The sequence below is a fragment of the Balaenoptera acutorostrata genome, chromosome 10 (assembly GCF_949987535.1).
Source record: "Balaenoptera acutorostrata chromosome 10, mBalAcu1.1, whole genome shotgun sequence".
Taxonomy (NCBI): domain Eukaryota; kingdom Metazoa; phylum Chordata; class Mammalia; order Artiodactyla; family Balaenopteridae; genus Balaenoptera; species Balaenoptera acutorostrata.
In genome coordinates this window covers 74,056,860-74,076,903 of record NC_080073.1, presented here as the reverse complement: position 1 = coordinate 74,076,903, position 20,044 = coordinate 74,056,860, and the positions used below count along the sequence as shown (strand labels likewise).

General features: G+C 50.9%; 2 protein-coding genes across 3 annotated transcripts in view; one reads left to right on the top strand and one right to left on the bottom strand.

Moving 5' to 3' along the window:
- The window catches only part of GUCA1A (guanylate cyclase activator 1A), a 38,779-nt gene extending 30,142 nt beyond the window's left edge, over window positions 1-8,637 (bottom strand). For both annotated transcript variants that reach the window (XM_057554730.1, XM_007197870.2), the window contains exon 1: window positions 8,445-8,637. In XM_057554730.1, the coding sequence (XP_057410713.1) occupies window positions 8,445-8,637 (193 nt within the window). The remainder of the gene's footprint in view (window positions 1-8,444) is intronic.
- Window positions 8,636-20,044, top strand: part of C10H6orf132 (chromosome 10 C6orf132 homolog) — a 34,102-nt gene continuing 22,693 nt past the window's right edge. Inside the window, exons 1-2 of the mRNA XM_057554734.1 lie at window positions 8,636-8,780; window positions 18,186-18,292. Coding sequence (XP_057410717.1) covers window positions 8,636-8,780; window positions 18,186-18,292 — 252 coding nt within the window. The remainder of the gene's footprint in view (window positions 8,781-18,185; window positions 18,293-20,044) is intronic.

Sequence of the window (20,044 nt, the reverse complement as noted above, 5' to 3'; positions counted from 1 at the left end):
AAAGCAAGCTGGTGATTTCCTGCCCTCAGCCCACTGGCTTGGGCTGGACCCAGGACTTGTTTCCTTCCTGGAACTGTGTCAGCACTGACTGTTGGGCATGGGGTAGATTTTGGGGCCCACAGGCAGATTGGGGGTTGAGGTGTGGATGACTTGTACGCTCTGCTCACATTGTGAGATCCGAGGTAATGACCATCAGGTGTGAGCCCTGATGGTAATGACCCCTAATTTCTGAGGAGGCTGGGAGAGGCCAGGAGGGGAGGCAGGCAGGGAGGAAGGGGAGGAGGAGCAGCCCTGCCGGAGCCTCTGTTCAGGGATCTCCAAGGCTCTGGGCAGATGATATCTTGCTTGGGAGAGGGTGGGGAAGAGGGAACGGGAGCTCGGAGCAGGGCCTGCTGCATGGTAGGCGCTGAGTTATATTGTTATTATCATTTCTAAGCTCCAGACAGCACTGAATCAGTCCTGTCTCCAGGAAGTCCACCCTTTCTGACTTCTCTGCCACATTCCCAGCGTGAGTTCATTTTATTCCTCATCAAAATTCCCGGAAGGTAAGGACGGTGATCTGTACCCCACAGCGCTCAGTGGGTGTTTGGGAAGGATGGGGAGAGCTAGTGAGACTCAGGGCTGACTTCTGGAGCCCAGGAAGATCCAGAGACCACCCCCACCCCTTGCCACATACACACCTCTGTTGAGGTGCAGGCATGTGGCTTTCAGGGTCCTGCTACTGCCTTGCAGGCTACTTAGAGGTAGCCTGCTTATTTAAACATCCTCTCCACTCCTCCTTACCTGCTGTGTGATTTGGACAAATTACTTAACCTCTCTGATCCTTACTTGAGTTTCCCTTGTTGGACTTCAAGTACAGGTGTCTGAGTTATTCCTACAGCTCACTTCATGGTGCATTATCACCACTGGTCCATGAAGTCCTCCTCTCTTGTTGTATTAATTTTCCCTCTTTATCTCCAGTCTCCAGCCATGCTCTCCACCCACCCCCACCAGAGGCAACCATTCAAATGTGCTTAATGAGTATCTTCTTGTTCATATGTGTTTGCAAAATATATATTGTTGTTTTGTGTGCAAGTAGTGTTCATTTACTTAAGTGGTTTTGTGTGTTTTAGATCTCATTCTGTTGTTTACTTTGATCGCTACGTTCTGTTTTTTAAGATCCATCTGCGTTGCTATACGAGCATCTAGTTCCTTGCTTCCAAATGCTGTGTATCCCTTCTCCACCCAGGTGTCTCCAATTTCCCATCCCCACAAACAGCACTGCAATGACATCACATCCACGTCCCCTTATGGACCAGGGTGAAGGTTTCTTTGGGGCCTACTCCTAAGACAGAATTGACTGGTCATAGAGTATGAGTAGATGTCATTTGAAATCTTCTTTTCTCCATCCATAAAATGGGTGTATTGTCCCTTCCTTGCAGGGCTGACTTGATGGTAGTGGGTTAATGCACATAGTCCACTCGGCCCCCGTGTCTGACACAGAAAAGATGCTCAGTGAATGGCAGATGCAGCTGCTGTTCCTTCCAGGTCTCAAGGAGAGAGAGACACACACACACACACACACAGAGACACACAGAGAGAGAGAGAGAGAGAGAGAGAGAGAGACAAGCTGGACCCAGGAGAGGTTGCATGGAAACGCACCGAGGGCTCAAAGTCCCCGTTCAAGTGTTGGTCTCCAGAATACGTGAGAAGTGTTGCGGGGCTGTGCTGATTCCTAGAGGGTAGGGACTGATCTTGAAGGCTAGACCTCCCACACCAGAGCACAGGTCTGGTGCAGAGGAGACGGCCATGCCCAGGAAATGCTTCCTGTATCCCAGTGCTCACCTCGCTTTCCTCAGAGACCCCCTGTACAGGAGGGCCAGACAGCCTCATATGCTGTTCTGCCTCTGCTCTGCAAGCCAATGAGCACTTTAACGAGATGAGAAACTACACCTGAGCATTGGAGTCTGCCATCCCATTTTACAGATGGAGAGACTGAGGCTCAGGAAGGCTCCATGGTCTCACGGGAGGTTAGTGGCAGAAGAGCCACTAGACTCCACATCTCCACACACCACCACCACCCCCATCCAGTGTTCTTTTAAAAAAGAACATGTATTCCGTGCTAAATTATGTTCTTTATTATTTGTAGAATTTTAAGTTAAAACAAATGATCTACCAACAGAGCACATTACTGAAAAGTAAAAATCCCACATGTAGTCCTGGCATTCCCCCTGAGCCATCTCCAAGGTCTTGTTTCCTGCTAACCCCTGGCCATTCACAAATACACTTTATCTACCTGTAGTCACAATCTACATGAAATTTTGTTTTTTGCTTTTGTACTTAACAATCTTTTTTTTTAACATAGACACATGATTTCAGATGGTGGGATGTGTTTTACAATGGGATGTTTTTGTCTGGCCTTCGAGGTAACCTTGTAGACACCTGCCCCACCCTGTCTCCTGGGCCTCGGTGTAATTTTCCTTCTTGAGGTTCTTTGTAGAATTGGTACTGCTCTTGTGCAGCCTCTCAGGGCCTCTGTTCTGTCTTTGCTATTCTCTGTTTAGCACCTCCATGCCCAAAGTCAGGGTAGGGAACCGGGGCAGGAGCACGTAGGTACTAAGTAATCATCATGAGTCAAGACTCTCTGCTGGGTATCTTAACCCTTTATCTCGTGGAATCTCATAAAAACTTACATTAATAGCCCGTTTTACAGATGAACAAACTGAGGCTCAGAGAGGGAGGTGGTAACTCAGCCAAGGTCACACCCTTGCTAAACAGCACAGTCAGGATTCAAACCTATTCCCCAGCAAGGGTCTTTCCCACTATGCCATGGTCCCATCCACAGAGCCCATGGTTACAAAGGGAAATGAGTCTCTCCCCAGCACCCCGAACACACCACTCCCTACCCAGGGCTGGGCCTTGGGTCCTCACACTCTTAGGCACCAGGTAATGACCCTGACCCACTTCTCAGGATGTAGGATTCCACACCAGCCAGACTTTCTCTCAGCCTGATCACATCTCCTGGCACCTGCCCAGCCCAGAGGAAGGCGGAGGTTGGGGGCATTGAAGCCCACCCTGCCCTGCAGGCTGAAGGGAACATTTTCAGGAGCTTGTCTGGCAGAAGGTGTCTCCAGCCTGGAACACGGGGCTGGACGCGGTGAGCTGCAGCTCAGTGTCATGTGGGAGTTGGCATGACGGGAGTTTTGACTTTTGCCCCTGCAGAGCTAGCTGCAGAGACCTGGGTCGGGGAATGAGGTGACTCTCAGGGTCTCTCAGCCTGCCTTCCCCCCACCCGCTCAGAGTGCACTCCCCCAGACAGGAGTGTTTGGCTTTGTTGGAGGAGAGACCTGACAGCTCTGACAAAGGCCTGGCTGGGTCTCTGGGGAGACTGCACCTGCCAGGCCCTCATCCCACCCCACATTCCAGAACCGGCCAGTAAAGTTGGTTCTTGGAGGTGACTAAGTCATTGCTGAGCCGAGATTTAATTACAGGATTGGGCTTTTGGCTGTTTCGACGGGAGCCTGTTATTTGGTGGTTTCTTTTCCTGGGGGAGCAGGTGTGAGGTGTTGTCATTAGATGGAGCGGGGCTACAATGGTCTGGGGGGCTGAGCTGGACAGAGAATCAGGCCCCAAGCCTGCTCCAGAGAATTCAGCCTCCAAAGCTGCCAGAAACTGCCCACCCCTCACGCACCAACATGGGAGTGGAATCTGGATGAAATGGGTGGTGTAAGGGCAGAGAGAGCCCTGCTGTCCAGACTCAGCAGCCTCAAACCCTTCTGGTGTTCATGGGTCACTCTCGTTCCCCCCTTTCCTCCATCCCCAACCAAAACTAACCCCAAAAGCAAGGGGACTAGAAGGAGGAGAAATGAACAAACACTTGAGGAGTGGCCCCTGGGTGCCAGGTCCTGTGCTGGCACTTTACATCCTTCATCCTATTTAATCTTCTTAACAACCCTCAGACGGGGGTACTGTTATTACTCCCATGTTACAGACGAGGAAACGGGCTCAGAGTTCTTGCCGTTGTCGTTTTTTCTACTTCCCTATATGCAAGCTGTTTACCAAGCCCTTCCTTTCTTCCTAAGAAATGTCTCACAAACTAACAACTTTACTTTTTCTTTCTACCACCAGTACGCGTGTCCATATCCCCTCCTGCTTGTATCAATACCAACTGTTTAACCAATGAACCAATCAATTACGCAGCCTCTCTTAGCCCCTCAGCCTACACTTTCTCCTTCTCCTGGCCCTTCATCCAGCTGCTAGATTATCCTTATACACAGCTGTTACCACCAGTCACCCTTGCCTGCTCCGTTGCCTGGTAACCACTGACTCTAGGCCTGAGCTTCTCAAACCTTAACATGTTCTTGAATCACCTGGGGGTCTTGTTAAAATACAGATCCTCTGCTGGGTACCTTAATGCAACAGCTCACTGAATCTCACAATGGCCTTAAATTAATAGCCGGTTTTACAGAAGAACAAGCGGAGACCCAGAGAGGTTGCCCAACGTCTGGAATGGAGCCAGAGATCCTACATTTCTAGTAAGATCCCAGATGATGTAGAGGCTGCTGGTTCGTGGTGGTCCACACTTCTAGACTAAAGTCTCCTGCTGAGTTATTTTTATCTTTAATTTTTAAACAGCAAATATATTTACCATGGTTTGAAAATTAGAAACTATAAAAAGGTGTTCAGTGAAAATTCTCCCTCCCACTCCATTTGCCCAGTTCCCCCCACTTCCCCCCAGTAACTACTTTTACTAGTTTCTTATGTCTTTCCATAGTTTCTCTGTGCCAATACAAGCAAATATGATCATACTTATCCTGCCCCAAATGGTAACACACACACACACACACACACACACACACACACACACACACACGGTTTTGCCAACAGTTTATCAGTTTATCTTGTAGATAACTGGACACAGTCAGCTGACTCATTCATTTTTAGAGTTGCATTATTATTCCATTGTGTGAATATGCCATAATTCATTTAACCAGTCATTGTTAGCTGGACAATCTGAATTGTTTCCAATGTTACCAGCTGGCCTTTTTAAGCCCATCATACCCTGGCCAATCTTGCTGTGACCTCCCTTCCAACCCCCAATTCCCAGCTCCACCATCCTAAGCCCCTGCAAAGGTCTTTGCTCCTCCTACATGCCCCTCCCCCACGCCCCGATCCTCTAGACCACCCTGATTGCTCCTCCTCTGAGCCTCTGTTAATTCCATTGTTAGTCTCCCCCTCATCATTTACCTCCCCACCCTTCATCTCTCCATGTGTCTCTCCCTGTCTCCCCAAATAGACTAAAGCAACTTGAACTCAGGAACCACGTCTTTGATTTCTCTGGATCCTTCACAGCCCAGAGCTGAGCACACAGCGGTTCTCAAGAATATTAGTTATATGGTGGAAGTTGTACATGAATGGAGCCAATGGATGGTGGCTCTGCTGGGGATGGTTCAGGGTGTAAGAGCCCAGGAGCAACCCAAGGTTGGAGGGGCCTCGTACCTCAGAGGTCTCCAAGAAGGAAGCCCCTATCTCATGCCTGAGTGTCTAGAGCACTTGGGTGGATTGTGATGATGTCCAGGGTGTGATGGGGCATCTGGGGTCCCCTTGTGCCCTTCCTGTGTGGACAGTGGGAGGAGCCATGATGTGGAGATGGGGCGTGTAGGGACAGATCATATGGGTATGTGTGGATGCCCTAGAATGGGCTCCTTCTGCTCTCTATTAACATCTTTGTCATCCTTCACAGGCCAGCTCACATCTCAATTCTTCCAAGAAGCCTTCCTGGACTTCTCCAGCCCACGCTGACCTCCCCTCCTCTGAATTCCTGTTGTGTATGTATTAGTGACAGCAGTCACTGTTCTGTACTTGGTCATCATGCTCTGCCACCTTGAATCATGTAAACCCAGCTTCCTGATTAGACCCCAAGATCCTCCATGGTAGAAATAAGACTTCTATAATTCTCTTCTATCCCCAGTTATCACAAACCCTGAGCACGGCACCAGGCAACTGGGACAGCCTCCACAAATACTCCTTGAATGAACAGGAATTGGTTCCAGGAGTGCCATGGGAGTGGGTGGGATAGGACAAGGTTGAGCACAGGCGTGTCACCACCCAAGAACATTTGGGAAACACGAGTGTTTTTAAAGATGCTCTGTCCCCCAATCTGTTCCTCAGTCCCTCCCCTCCTGGTGGGAAAACAATGACCTCACAGCCTTGAGGGCCCTTCTCATCCTGTCCCTTGACACTGGGGGGACTTTTCAAAAATGTCACTGTCATGAAAAACAAACAAAAGCAGGGGACTGCCCTAAATTAAGAGATTAAAGGAACATGACGAGCAAATGCAATGTGTGAACCTTGATTGGACTGTGGACTGGAAAAAAATCAAAAACTAAAATGACATCTTGGGGGGATAATTGGGAAATTTTTGATGTGGAGTATATTTCAGGTGTTAATAGTCTATCGATCTTAAATCTCTTGAGTGTGCTAACTGTATTGAGGTCATTTAGGAGAATGTCCTTATGCTTAGGCAATGGATACTGAAGTGGTGGTGGGTGTGGGGGGATGTGCCATGATATCCACCCCTTTCAACTGTCAGTAAAAAGGAAATGAAAAACGTGTGTGTGTGTGTGTGTGTGTGTGTGTGTGAGTACAGGTGGTCATTTTACTAGTCTTTCAGATTTTTCAAGATGAAAAGTTGAAGGGAAAATATCTGGTACAAAGAGCAGTGCCACCTCAACTGTCTGGGAGAAAGAGGAGGAGAAATGCAGCGGGGGTTCTGATTGGGTAGCTCAGGGGAAACACTCTATCTGTGACTTGATCACCCCCCACCCAGCCTTCCACCCCGGCTGCCCAGAAAGCATCCGAATCTAACCCCTTGGACTGACTCTCCCCTACTCTCTGCATCTTTCACACAGTCTCCCGGGTCCTCATCTGATGGGACCTCCCCTGGTGGACAGCCACCCCCAGCCTAGCTAGTATAGAACTTGAGGCAACTTAAAGGTTCACAGCTCGTCTCCCTGGAGAATGAACTGAACCTCTGTGGGCTTGACCCACCTGGAGTTTTTAGAAATTACATTCACTTAGAGGATGAAAGGGACCCCTTATACGCTGTTGGTGGGAATGGAAACTGGTGCAGCCACTATGGAAAACAGTATGGAGGGTCCTCAAAAAAATAAAAATAGAACTGCTATATGATCCAGCAATTCCACCCCTGGGTATATATCCGAAGAAAATGAAAAAACTAATTCAAAATATACATGCACCCCAATGTTCACAGCAGCATTATTTACAATAGCCAAGATATGGAGGCAAGCTAAGTGTCTATCAACAGATGAATGGATACAGAAGATATTTCATTTATATGTATACAGATAAATGTGTATACACACACACACACACATACCCCAATGGAATACTACTAGGCCATAAAAAGAATGAAATCCTACCATCTGCAACAACATGGATGGACCTAGAGGGTATTATTCTTATTAAAATAAGTCAGACAGAGAAAGCAAATACTGAATGCTATCACTTATTTGTGGAATCTAAAAAATAAACCGAATGAATATAACACAACAGAAACAGACTCACAGATATAGAGAACAAACTAGTGGAGGTGGGGAGAAGAAAGGAAAGAAGGACAAAATAGGGGTAGAGAATTAAGAGGCACAAACTACTATGTATAAAATAAACAAGCTACAAGGACATATTGTACAGCACAGGGAATATAGCCAATATTTTACGATAACTTTAAATGGTATATAATCTATAAAGATATTAAATCACTATGTTGTACACCTGAAACTAATATAATGTTGTAATTCAACTATATTTCAATTAAAAAATATATATTCACTTAGCCTCACAGAAAAAAGAAAAGGAATTTGGTGTTTAAAAAAAAATGCCAGGATTTAGTCATCCTACATGTTCTTTGGAGCTCTGTCAATGAGGATATTTTCCGCCCTAGTCATCAGATCGGGACACTAGTTTTTTGCTTTTTTAGTTTTTTTTATTGATTGCTTTTACCTTTTTTTCTTATGGGCATTGCCTTACAGGCATGGAAGATTCCTGGCCCGCATTTCTGAGGGCCCCTAGAACCCTTCAGCGCGCGCGCTGTTGCCGGCCACTTCCCCAGTGCTGGGCGCAAGAGTCGTTTCCGAAGTTCCGGATCGACCTGGTCACGCACCTCCTGAGAAGCTGAGAACTGGCCTGCGCCCTCCCTTCCCGGGGGGACGAGGGGTGGAGGAGGGGGGCCGGGAGGCGACCCGAGGGAGGGGGCGGGTCGTCTCCGCGGCTGGGCGTGGGCTGGGCGAGGTCCCGGGCCCACCGGGCCCCGCCAACAATGGCCAGTTGTGGAAGGAGGCGGCAGGAATGCGGCCGGGGGAGTCGGGCGGCGGGGCGGCGGGGCGGCGGGGCGGCGGGGCGGCGGGGCGGCGGGGCGGGGCCAGGTCGCAGCCGCAGCCTCTTACCTGTCCAGGTAGCTCGCATTTCCCGGCGAGCGGCGGTGCCCGCAGCACCTGTCTCCCGGTGCGCGGGCGGGGAGGACGGCGCGGGGCATGGCCTGGTAGAGGCCCCTGGGGAGACGGTGAGGAGTCCAGTCCGGAGCAGGGCAGGAGGCGGAGGGACGGTCCTCCCCGGCGCCTGCTCGGCCGGCGGCAGCATGAAAAAGAACCAGACGGTGCAGGGCACCTTCAGCAAACTCTTTGGCAAGAAGCACGCCAACCCTCCCGCCACCTCCCTCTACGCCACCAACCCCCCCTGGATTTTCACCCAGGAGGCCCCGGAGGAGGGGACCCGGCACTTCGGTGAGTGCGCCAGGGAGCCGGAGGGTGCAGGGCTGCCGGGCGGTTCCCCCACCCTGGGGGCGGCCTCCCTCCCGGGACTCCGGGCGATAGGCGGCCTCGAGGGCGGGAGACGCGGCAGCGCAGAGGGGAAGGAACGCGTTTGAACCTGCGTGCTGGCCGGGCAGGAGCCTACGGCGAGAGAGGTGTCTCCGGGAAAGGGAAGGAGGGGCCCCTCTCCACAGCGAGGTCGGAGGCCTTTGCGGGGGTCCCCGCATCTTATCTTAGTCCCTCTTCCGAGGTGTTTATTTTCCCTTCTCTGTGGAAGTTATGTTTGCGTTATTGTTGCCAGAAAGGCTTCCCGCGGTTTGCAGTGCCCTCCCTCACCCTTCCCCCAGAAGTACTGTTGAGTACAGAGTGTTCCCCTGGATCTGAGGACTTGGGGGTGGTCCTTTCAACCCCCCACTCTTTCCGCTTCCTCCGTCCCCCCACCCCCAGTTCCCAGCCGCATTTCTCCTGGCCCGGGGTCACAGGCAGAGAGGGAGCTGCTATCTGCGCGCCCACACACTTGGCTCTGCCCTGGGGAGGGCCAGGAAAAATCCACAGGAGCCACTGCTAGCAGGATACCAGCCTGTGCCAGACACCAAGTCACTGACTGGGGTCACAGGCTCTCGCCAGGTCAAGCTGGGGCCTGGGTTGCCTATGAGCTCAGAGGAAGAAGCCCCAGACCCGACAGGGGAGGCTGAGGAAGCCCCTCCTGACTGCCAGCTGCCCCTGGCCCCTGAATCAGGGTGGTGTGTCTGCAGGCATCTGTAAACACCATGCCCACCCTGCCTTTGGGTTCTGCCTGTGGGTCACCTTATCACTGCATCTTTCTGCAGTTTGTACTCTATATAACTGAGGGGGAATCCAGGGGGTGGGGACAGGAATTCACTTCTTGTGTATGATCTGAGCTTCTGGGCCCAAGGAGGGTCACCCAGCACTGCTTTACCTCACCTGCTTTCATTGTCACCCCATTACCTTCACTGACCTTTATGGCCACTGTGTGGGGACCCACAGAGGATGTTACAGCCTCAACCCCTGCTATTGGATTCACTTCAGCACCCAAGTTGTCACAGTTGGGACACAAGGCACCATGACAGGAGCAGGGCAAACAAGACGTTGCCTCTCTCTGGCCCAAGGATCTCAGACCAGCTGGTGAACAGAGCTGACCGAATGCTGTTTAGCCCTTTCTGAGTCTTTGCTATAAAAGAGTAAGTGCAAAAGGAACAGAGAGAGATGACCTCTGATTGGAACTAGCATGTAAGCTGAGAGGGAAGGGCATCCAGCATTTCGAGAGCAAACAGCAGGAGCAAAGCCTACGAGGGCCAGGGTGGCTTGGAGGCAGGGTTTAGGAACTTAACAAACACACATGTCCTGCCAAGTACAACTCGGTGAGGCCTAAACGCCTCTCCTCGCCTGGGTCCCAAACATTTATTGACCCCTTCTTAGGTGCAAGGTACCGTTCTAAAGTCCTTGTGTTGTTGACTTGTTGAATCCTAGCCTATGATCCTGTTTGACAGATGAGGCAACCAAGGCACAGCGAGGTTAAGTAACATGCCCAAGATCACACAGCTTTAAATGACAGAGCCAGGGTTTTCTCAAGTGTACAGTTCACTGATTTTTTTAGTAGACTTATCAAGTTGTGTAACCGTCAGTGCAATTCAGTTTTGGGACATTGCCATTACCCCACAGTTTGCCTCATGAGGCACAGCCAAATTTGAACCCAGGCAGTGGGGCTCCAGAGACCACACTCTTAGCTGGCTTGCAGAGTGGACTTTGTGGAAGGTAATCAAGGGTGAATTTGACTGGAGGGGCATCTGCTTGAGAACACCTCCCCCTCACCACCCCCCCAACTCCTTCCCCAAGGGGAATGCCTTACACACTTCTGTACATTTTTGCCTTACATACTTCTCTACATTTTTGCCTGCACTGAACAGACTGCAGGTGGGGTTCAGTCCCTCCAGTAGAGAAATGCAGGCATGGTGCCCTGTCACCTCTAGCCAACTGCTGCCTCCACCAGCAGGGCTGGAGCCCAGGGAGGCACCTCCTCCCGTTCCCCAGGGCAGGGCTGGGTCTCCATCTGACTCAGCCTGGTTGCACCACATGGAGGGGTGGGAAGCAATGTGCACCCAGCAGGATGGCTCTCCAGTGTTTCTGGGGTGTTCCTCAGGGTGCCAGTGGGGGTAGCAGAGGTCTTCCTGCTGAACAGGACATGTGCTCGGAGTTGGGGAGGGGAAGGACGAGTGTTGGGGATTCTGGGATGGGATGAAGATCCCAGACCTGTTTTGGAGTCCACCTCTGTCAATAAGTGGGGGCCTAGCCACTCTCTGGGCCTCAGTTTTTTTCTTCTGTTAAATGGGGCTGGTGTCCAGACTGCTTACAGAATGACTGCTTGAGGTTGGTACATGGCAGTGCTTTGAAGAGCATTAAAAGGAAAAACACTAAAACAAGGATTGGCAAATTATAGCCCATGGCCTGTTTTTGTAAATAAAGTTTTATTAGAACACAGCCAGCCATGCCCGTCATTTGCATATCGTCTGTGGTTGCTTTCATGCTACTAAGGGCAGAGTTGAGTCACGGCAGCAGAGACAGTATGGCTCACAAAGCCAAAAATATTTACTAGCTGGCCCTTTACAGAACAAATCTGTCAACTCCTGCATGATTTATTATTATCAGGGCATTTCCAACTCTGAGCACTTCCTGCTTCAGTTCCTGTAGCTGAGGCATGTAGAGGCCATGATAAGATCTCAAAGGGGTTGGGATTAGAGTTTCATAGGGTCCCTGAGTCTGTGACATTCTCTGAGATGCTGGCGGTATCCAGCCCTTTGAGAATAGCCGGTAGGATGGAGGGGGAAGAATCAGTGTGGGAATGTGTAAGGGAATTAAGGAGTAACCACTTGCTCTGTGGCTACAGTCATGTAAAAATCTGTTTGCACAAGGGTAGGCTGGGTGCAGCAGGTAAAATGCAAACAGTCATGTGAAGGTGGTGACAGGTAAATTTTTCTTTACAGGATTTCCCTAACATTTATCCAGTAACTATTAGAAGGGCTTCACTTAATGCCATTGCAATCCTAATTAAGCCTCCTGCGAGCCCACACAAGGGTCTTAAAAGGCTGCACAATTGCTTTTAAAGTACGTGAGAAAGCAGAGATGTGGATCTTTGCAAATCTCACGATAAGGGACTTGCTGCAGCCTGAGACAAGGCTGCCAGTCACTCAGGACTCCTCCCTTGCCTCTTGGATTAGTTGAGCCAAGCTTCTTTATCTACCACCACCCCACCCCACCCCACCAATAGGATGCCCTGATTGCTGGGGGCCCTTCTTTCTTGTTCCTCCAAAATGTAAATCACCTTCCTCCCAACCACCTAGAACACTTATTTAAAATGCAGATTCCAGGGGGCCCACCTGGGGTACATGAAGTCAGAATCACAGGACTAGGACCCAGATTCTGGACTTTTCACCAGCTCCTGGGTGATTCTTTTATATGGGAGTATTTGAGAATCCTGGGGTTTCCTTCCCCAGATGGAGCTGGGCCATTCTCTTTCCCCTGAGGACTTTTTGCAGTTCTAAATAAATGTATAGGGACTGTCCCAGCTCCTTATCCAGGAGAACCCCAGTGCTCCCTAAGGTGGCTACTGGTTCTGGTATTCCTGCTCCTGGGGTCCCCTGACCTGGTGTCTCAGGCCAGGCTAACAGGTAGGAAGCCATGAACCCCAGGGGCTGAGCACGTATTTCTGGCCAGGGACAGGCTGGCAGCAGCCTACTGAAAGGAAAGCTGACCTGTCCGTGGCAGGGGTGTGAAGGAGATTTTTGTTTACTCCTGTCCCCTGGAGGTGTGCTGTGGTTTGCTTGCAGCTCAGTACACACACACACACACACACACACACACACACACACACCCTCTCTACTGCCCCATTATATAAGCTCCTCTTGTTCCTGTAGTTCAGCTCAGAAAGCCAGGCCCTCCCTTGACCACTGCAGACTGGCTACAGGGTGCCCTTTCTCTCCCAGCCAATAAATTAATAACAATAATAACATCATCATGATTATTATCAGTTATTTATTGAAACAGGCACTATACTAAAAACTATGTTTCCTCAATTGAGGAAACACTCAGAGGCTCAGATAGGTTGAATGACTCAAAGGCATTTCAGCTCAAGGCAGCTCAAAAATTAAAGTGCATCCAATCACCCGGGACCTTGTTAAGATCAGATTCAGATGCACTTTGAGAAGTTCCCAGGTGAAGTCCGGCAGGTCTACAGGCCATACTTTGGGTAGCGTGTCCTAGCCTGGAAGCGGAGGGCCTATTTGCTGCACTCCTCCCCCCTCCAGTACCCAACCCCAAGGCTCCTCCCGTTGTGCCCGCCCCCCGCACTCTGCGGCTCCAGCCCAGCCCAGCCCAGTGCCACCTTCGGAGTCCCCTCTGCGCTTGGACAAAGGCCTCTCTCCGGCGCACCAGGTCAGACCTGCTGGAGCTTGCTGGGACAGACCAGCCTTTTCAGGTTCCTGTCATGTGGCCCTGTTAATTAGCAAGGAAGGGCCTCATCAGCCATTTGTGGGTTACATTCACCTGGGGCCCCCTGCTGCGTCCCTGAAAGGCTGGCCTTCCCCTAGAGGCCAAGGATCAGATACCCCACTTCAGTGGGGTAGAGGTGAGGGTCTGTTTTTGGGTTCTGGGTTACACTGGTCAAGGTAGCAAGCTCTCCCAAGCTAGAACACCACCGCTTTTAAGCACCTGGAATTCGATGAGACCTGTGGCCAGTGCTCCTGGGGCCATTTGGGGGCTCCTGGCAATTTGGGACCCCACACCATTACCCCAGCCTTCCTCTCACCTCTGCTAGCTTTTTTGTCTCCCTTGATTTTGGGAGGCTTCTCCCAAAATGATCCCCATTTGACAGGTGGGGAAACCCAGCCTGAGTCCTCAGGTGCTACATGGAGGAGCTGGGGTGTGACCCCAGATCTGATTCCGAGATGCATTTGTCTCCTCTAGACCTCACCAACTTTCCAGTCTCACTCTGGAAGAACAGGAGACCAAGGAAAGAGATGCTGAATCCCTGTGTGATTTCCTTGCTGTCCTGGCTGTGACCAGAGGGAATTGGATTCTAGAGTCAGGTTGCCTGGGCTTGAATCCTGGCCCCTTTTACTCACCAGCTGTGGGACCTTGGGCAGGGGACTTAACCTCTCTGAGCCTCAGCTTCCTCATCTGCCAGATGAGGATAATAAGAGTACCTCCCGCACAGGTTTTTTTAAAAACAATTTTATTTATTTATTTATTGGCTGCGTTAGGTCTTCGTTGCGGTGCACGGGCTTCTCATTGTGGTGGCTTGTTGCGGAGCATGGGCTCTAGAGCACGCGGGCTTCAGTAGATGCGGCGCGTGGGCTCAGTAGTTATGGCTCATGGGCTTAGTTGCTCCGCGGCATGTGGGATCTTCCTGGGCCAGGGCTCGAACCCGTGTGCCCTGCATTGGCAGGCGGATTCTTAACCACTGCGCCACCAGGGAAGCCCCGCACAGGTTTGTGAAGGGGGATGGAAAGAGCACTTAGAATGGTGCCCAGCTCGTAATATGGCGTATCAGGTGTCAGACAGTTACATTTTTATCATTCATTTCCTCTCTAGTTTGGGCCTGTCTAGGATCTGGGGAAAGAGCTAAATAACTGTCCCAGAGCTCAGCCTCCATGGAGATCCATGGGCAGCTTTCGGGCTGGGGGAAGAAGAGCATTTTATCAGACTTTCAACCCTGACCTTTGTAAGTAAACGAATGCCAAAGACCCAATGAGAGGTTCCTCCTTTTGGGGAGAAGGAGAAAGGAAGGGCTGGAAGTGAGGCAGCCACTTGTGCCCAGCCCTCAGCTCCCCTAAAGCTGGCTGTTCTCCCCTCCACTTAACACACACACACACACACACACACACACACACGCACGCACGCACGCACGCCCTGCCCCAGACTGAGAGAACCAGGTCAGCCTGTTCGGGGAGAGGCAGCAAGCCACGCGCCATGTGTAAGGCACCCCATTATTTGTGCCTGGAGCCCAGCACTGCAAGTTGGGGACCCTGTTTGAGCCTTGGCACCACCACCACTGCTCTGAGACCTTGGACCAGCCCCATCTGTTCTGGGCCTCAGTCTCCCCATCGGCAAAGAGGGCAACCCAAAGGGTCCAGACTCAGAGCTCTCCCTGACAAGAGGGCAAAGGGCCACCCGCCCCCCAGTGGCTTCCCCACCGTGGGTAGAGTTGTCCAGCCTCCTGTCTGTCTCCGGCTTCACCTCCTCACTGTCCATTCCTTCTTCAAGAGGCCCTCCTTTAATCTCTTCAATTGAGGAGGGGGCTGCTTCCCAGGAAGGCCCATTCTAGTATCCCTGACACTGATCCTAGCAGCATTCATTTACTTCCACAGGAAAATCCCCAAGGTTGGACTCTATTGTCTTTCTGTTTAGTTTTGGACCTTGACCGTGAGGCTCAGAAAGCCCCAGCCCTGACCTTGAACTCTTGGGGGACCCGGCTTATGGTAGTGGCCACACTTGCCTCACCTGCTGGTGTGCCTTGACCAACTGGGAACTGAGCCCAGGTATGAGGGGCCCAGGGAAAGTCTGTCAGGTTCTAGACACACCTCTTTTTTTTTTTTTTCTTGAAATAACGTACGTTTATTATCTTACAGTTCTGTAGGTCAGAAGTCTGACACTGATCTCACTGGGCTAAAACGAAAGTGTGAGCAACACTGTGTTCTTTTCTGGAGGTTCTAGGGAAGAATGTTTTCTCGCCTTTTCCAGCTTCTAGAGACTGCCTGCGCTCCCTGGCTCGTGGCCCCTTCCATCTTCAAAGCCGGCAGTGGCCAGCCAAGTCTTTCTCACATCACACCACTTTGACTCTGCTTCTCTCATCACATTTCCTTCCCCGACTCCCAGCCACACCTCTTAGAATGGGGAAATCAAATTGCATTTCCAAGAGGTGCCCCCTTGGGAGGGAGCCACCCAGGCCTTCCACTTCTGTCTCTACCACAGCTGCTCGCCTTACACAGGTATTCCAGAGAACAGTCGTATTCTTAGAAAGGGCTCCCCTGCTCAAAACAACCACAAACCAACTGAGACAACAGTGGCTCAGAATCAGGGCTGAGTCATGGAATCTGTGAGGTGTGTAGAGTGGGTGCATGTGGGGGTCGGATGGCCCCGGCTCAGATCTGGCTCTGCCCTAACCGGTGTGGGCCTTGGGCAAGCTGCTTCACCTCCCACCCCTCCCCAGCACTGCTTCTTGGCTACAGCCAAGCCTCCCATACCCTCCAGTACCACCCCTGCCCCTCACACCCCCATCCTCCCATCCACATCCTATAAATGGCGGGATCAGGATTCCCCACTTTGGGAGCAGTGTGTACAGTATAGTGGTTCAGAGGTCAGCCCTGGAGCAGAGACCCCGGCTTCACCACTTACTCTGAGGCTTTGGGCAAGTTATTAGATCTCTCTCTGTGCCTCAGTTTTCTCATCTGTAAAACGGGGATGGTGATCATACCAATTGCAAGGGGCTGTTTTGAGAATTAGATGAATTAATAATGTATAAGATGCTTAGAAGGGTGCCTGGCCCATTACAAGTGTTCAATAAATTCTACCTAGTCTTATATTATTACTGCTGTTATAGTGATCAACTTGCCAGATTGCTTGCTTCTAAAACTCCTAGGCACACAATAAGAGTAACTATTCATACTGTGGTAACTCAGCTGCAGAAAGGATGCTCCCTAGACCCCAACACGGGTGCAGAGATTAAATAAAATAATGAGAGGGAAGGTCTGCTTGGAAGCATGCCTGTGTTAGTCCCCACCCCCCCCCCCCCAGTATAACGTCTTGGTGAGCAAAACAGCACTATCTAGAGAATGTCCCAGGAAATCCTGGTGTCAACACACAGACGCTTAGAAGCCAGTGAGAATTGGGTGGGTTTTAGTGGTAGCTGTTGGGGGTGTCCAGTTATTTCTACTTTTCTTGTTTCTGATTGTGCCAAATCTGCACTCTTACAACCCCCCTCTCCCTCCCCACCCACCCTCTGGCATCTTGGTCTCCAGCCTTAGGCGTGGAGCCTGGCAGCCACCACTGGGGAATCGTGTTTGCCCAGAGTGGACGGGACGGGACGGGGCAGCGCTGGGAACTAGAATTTCCAGGGACATGGGGAAAACTCGCCATTTTGGCCCCTTTGAGAGGTGGAGAATCTGGAATGTGCCAGCCGACTCTCTGCCAGGTAGGGCAGCACATAAAGGACTCTGTGTCCCGTTTCTGGGGTGCTCCCCGGAGCCTCCATGTCACAGTCAAGGCCCTCTATGTGGGAATCTTTAAACTCTTGCACTTTTCTCCTAAAGTCATGTGCAAGAGGCAAAGTAACCACCATTCATCCAATGTTCCAGTTAGTAGGATTCTGGTTAGTTGGAATTTTGACCTTTCTCCTCTTTCCCCTCTGGCTATAGAGGAAGAGGAAGTCCCTCGGCCCCGGTAAATGGAGAAAGCCCTCCTTGCTCATGGCCCATGTAGTAGGAGGTCCACAGTGACCCCTGCCTCTCGGAGGTGACAGTGTGTGAAATTCTCATCAATGTGTGTTAAGAGTCATGAGGGAGATTGGTTGAGAAAATGATCTACAATAGTTCCCACTACTGTAGAAACAGCCCAGAGCACAGGTCCAGCAACTAGAGGAAGAGAAAGGTCCTGTATTGTCTTCCTGCAGAGGACGGGACCGCATTTACTGGCACTGTCATTGTTCCCATTGTACAGATGGGAAAACTGAGGCCCAGAGAGGTTAAGCCACATGGCGAGTCATTGGCAGAGCTGGGATTTGTACTAAGTCAGGTGGAGCCTACCGTCCTATTTCTGCTCTGTCCTCAAGGGCGCATCAGATGGAGCCATGCCCCCAACCATTGATGGTTTGGGAGCTAAAGAAATCTTGGGTTAGAGGAGTCCAGAAGGTGGGTGCTGGGCCACTGGGCGGCCTCATCTGCTCTGCTTGTTCCAGATTAGAAATTCAAACACTCAAGAGAGAAGCCAGCTTGTTTTCCTCCCTCTCTCAGAGATAAGCTTTAGCTGGGGCCTTGATCAAGCTCTCAGGGCCCCAAAAGGAGGGACTTGTTGTGGGAGTGAAGGCTCAGGACCTATATGGGGTGGATGAGGAGAAAGAGGACTGCTGGCGGCTGAAAGCCTCAGGAGACCCTAAGAAACTGCCCCTGGCGTCCCTCCCAATCCTGCTTCACTTGGTCCCAAAAGCACACACCCCACCTGTAGGATCTTGTTATATAAGAGGTGCTGGGCTGGGTCCAGCAGGGGCCACTGAGTGGCCTGATTAAACTCAGTTTTCCTGATTAAACTCCATTGGCCCCTGTGCCTTTGATCTCCAGCTCATGGTCTCCCCTCACTTGTCTCCTCTAGACGGCATCTATTATGGAGACAACCGATTTGACACAGTGAGTGAGTCAGGAACTGCCACACTGAAAGCTCGGCCAAGAGTCCGGCCCCTGCTGACCTTTCTTCCACTGGTGAGTACGGTTCTGCCCTGAGGTCTGTGGGTCTGCTCTGGATGGGCCACCTTGGCTGCCATAGAGGAGGGAGCCTCACCTGCCCTGGCCCGAGTGGTCATCAGCCTCACCCTCTGTCCATTCCCTTCCTTCCTAATGCCAACCCAGGGTGGCTACTGGGAGGAGGCATGGCTCATGGCAGGAAGGCTGGGATTAGGGGTGTCAGCTCCTCTGAGTCGAAACCTAAGCAGGGGTTATGGGGAAGTTACGTGCAGAGGCAATGCAGCAGTGGGTACCTCCAGCTCAGCAGGATTCATATTCCACAATCACCGATGGCTGACTGCTCTGTGCCAGGCCCTGCATTGGATGCTGGGATTCAGAGATGATTGAGCCAGCATTGCTCAAGGAACTCCCTGCCCAGTGCAGGGGATGAATCAGTAAACAGACTATTAGAACATAGGCCAGAGCAGGAGTATCCAATCCAGCTACAGGGCAGTGATCAAGGAAAGCTTCCTGGAAGAGGTGGCACCTGAACTGTCTCGAAGGTCAAATAGCAGTGACCCTTGGGAGAAGGGCATTTGGGACTGATTTGTTTGTGGGTCTGAAACTGCCAGAAACCAAAAACTCCCTTCTGGAACCTGTGGTTGGGCTTTTGTTCTCTAAAGGGAAAGACACTCAAAACAACTGCTCTGTGACTGGGTTTTCAGGGACAGCCTAGACCAGCGCCATCCAATAGAAATATAATGTGAGCCTCATGTGTAATTTTATAATTTCTAGTAGCTACATGATAAAGAAATAGGTAAAATTAGTCCAAAGATGATCATTTCAACATTTAATGAATGTAGAAAATACTGAGATATTTTACATTCTTTCTTTCATACTAAGTCTTCAAAATCTGGTGTGCCACATTTAGAGCACACATCCCACTTCTGACTAGCAACATTTCAAGGGCTCAATAGCCACTTGTGGCCAGTGGCTACAGTATGCGACAGCCCAGATTTAGAGCCTAAACTGTCAGCCTCATAAATTCCAGGTTCACTACTGTCTGTGAGACCTGGGTCCCAGTTGAGACAATACAGTCACGGGGGTCACAGCATCCCATACCTCCATGGGGCTCTGTTCTGCCTCGACTGACAAGGCACCTAATCCTGATCTGAGTTCTCAGGGGCCCGTTAGACCTCACGGCACCCCTTGCCTCAGTCCGGGGCACCCACAAGTTCTGTCCAGCACTGCCTAGCACAACCATCTCCCTCTCACCATCACCGATTTTTCCTGGGTTGTCCAAGCTCACCAACCAGACCCCGAGATTCTTTGTGAGAGGGACTGAGTCTTACAGTCTCCTTGCTGCGACCCCAAGGCCTGTATGTGGAGGGCTGAGCACACAGACCTCTGGGAATACAACTTAAAGTAATTTATTTTCTGCTTACAAAAGCAATTCACAGACATCACAGATGAATAGAGAGGGTACACCACCACCAACAAAAAGGTATAAAGCAAATGAGTCCACCCCTAACTTTGTTTCCAGAGATGCATAAAACTGTTACAGGGTTATCGCACCCATATATGCAGATGAAATAATTTTGAGATTTTCTATCGCTGGAGGTGAATTGGATTCTCTCCCTTCACCTACTCCCAGCACACATACTAAGAATTACAGTGGTGGGCGCCCAGGGCTGACACACCAGTGCCTGTTCTGGTTGTTAAAATATTTAAATAAATGGCTGTTTCCCCTTGAGTGGCTCTTGCTGTCCTGGCTCCTCCCTCAGATCTGCA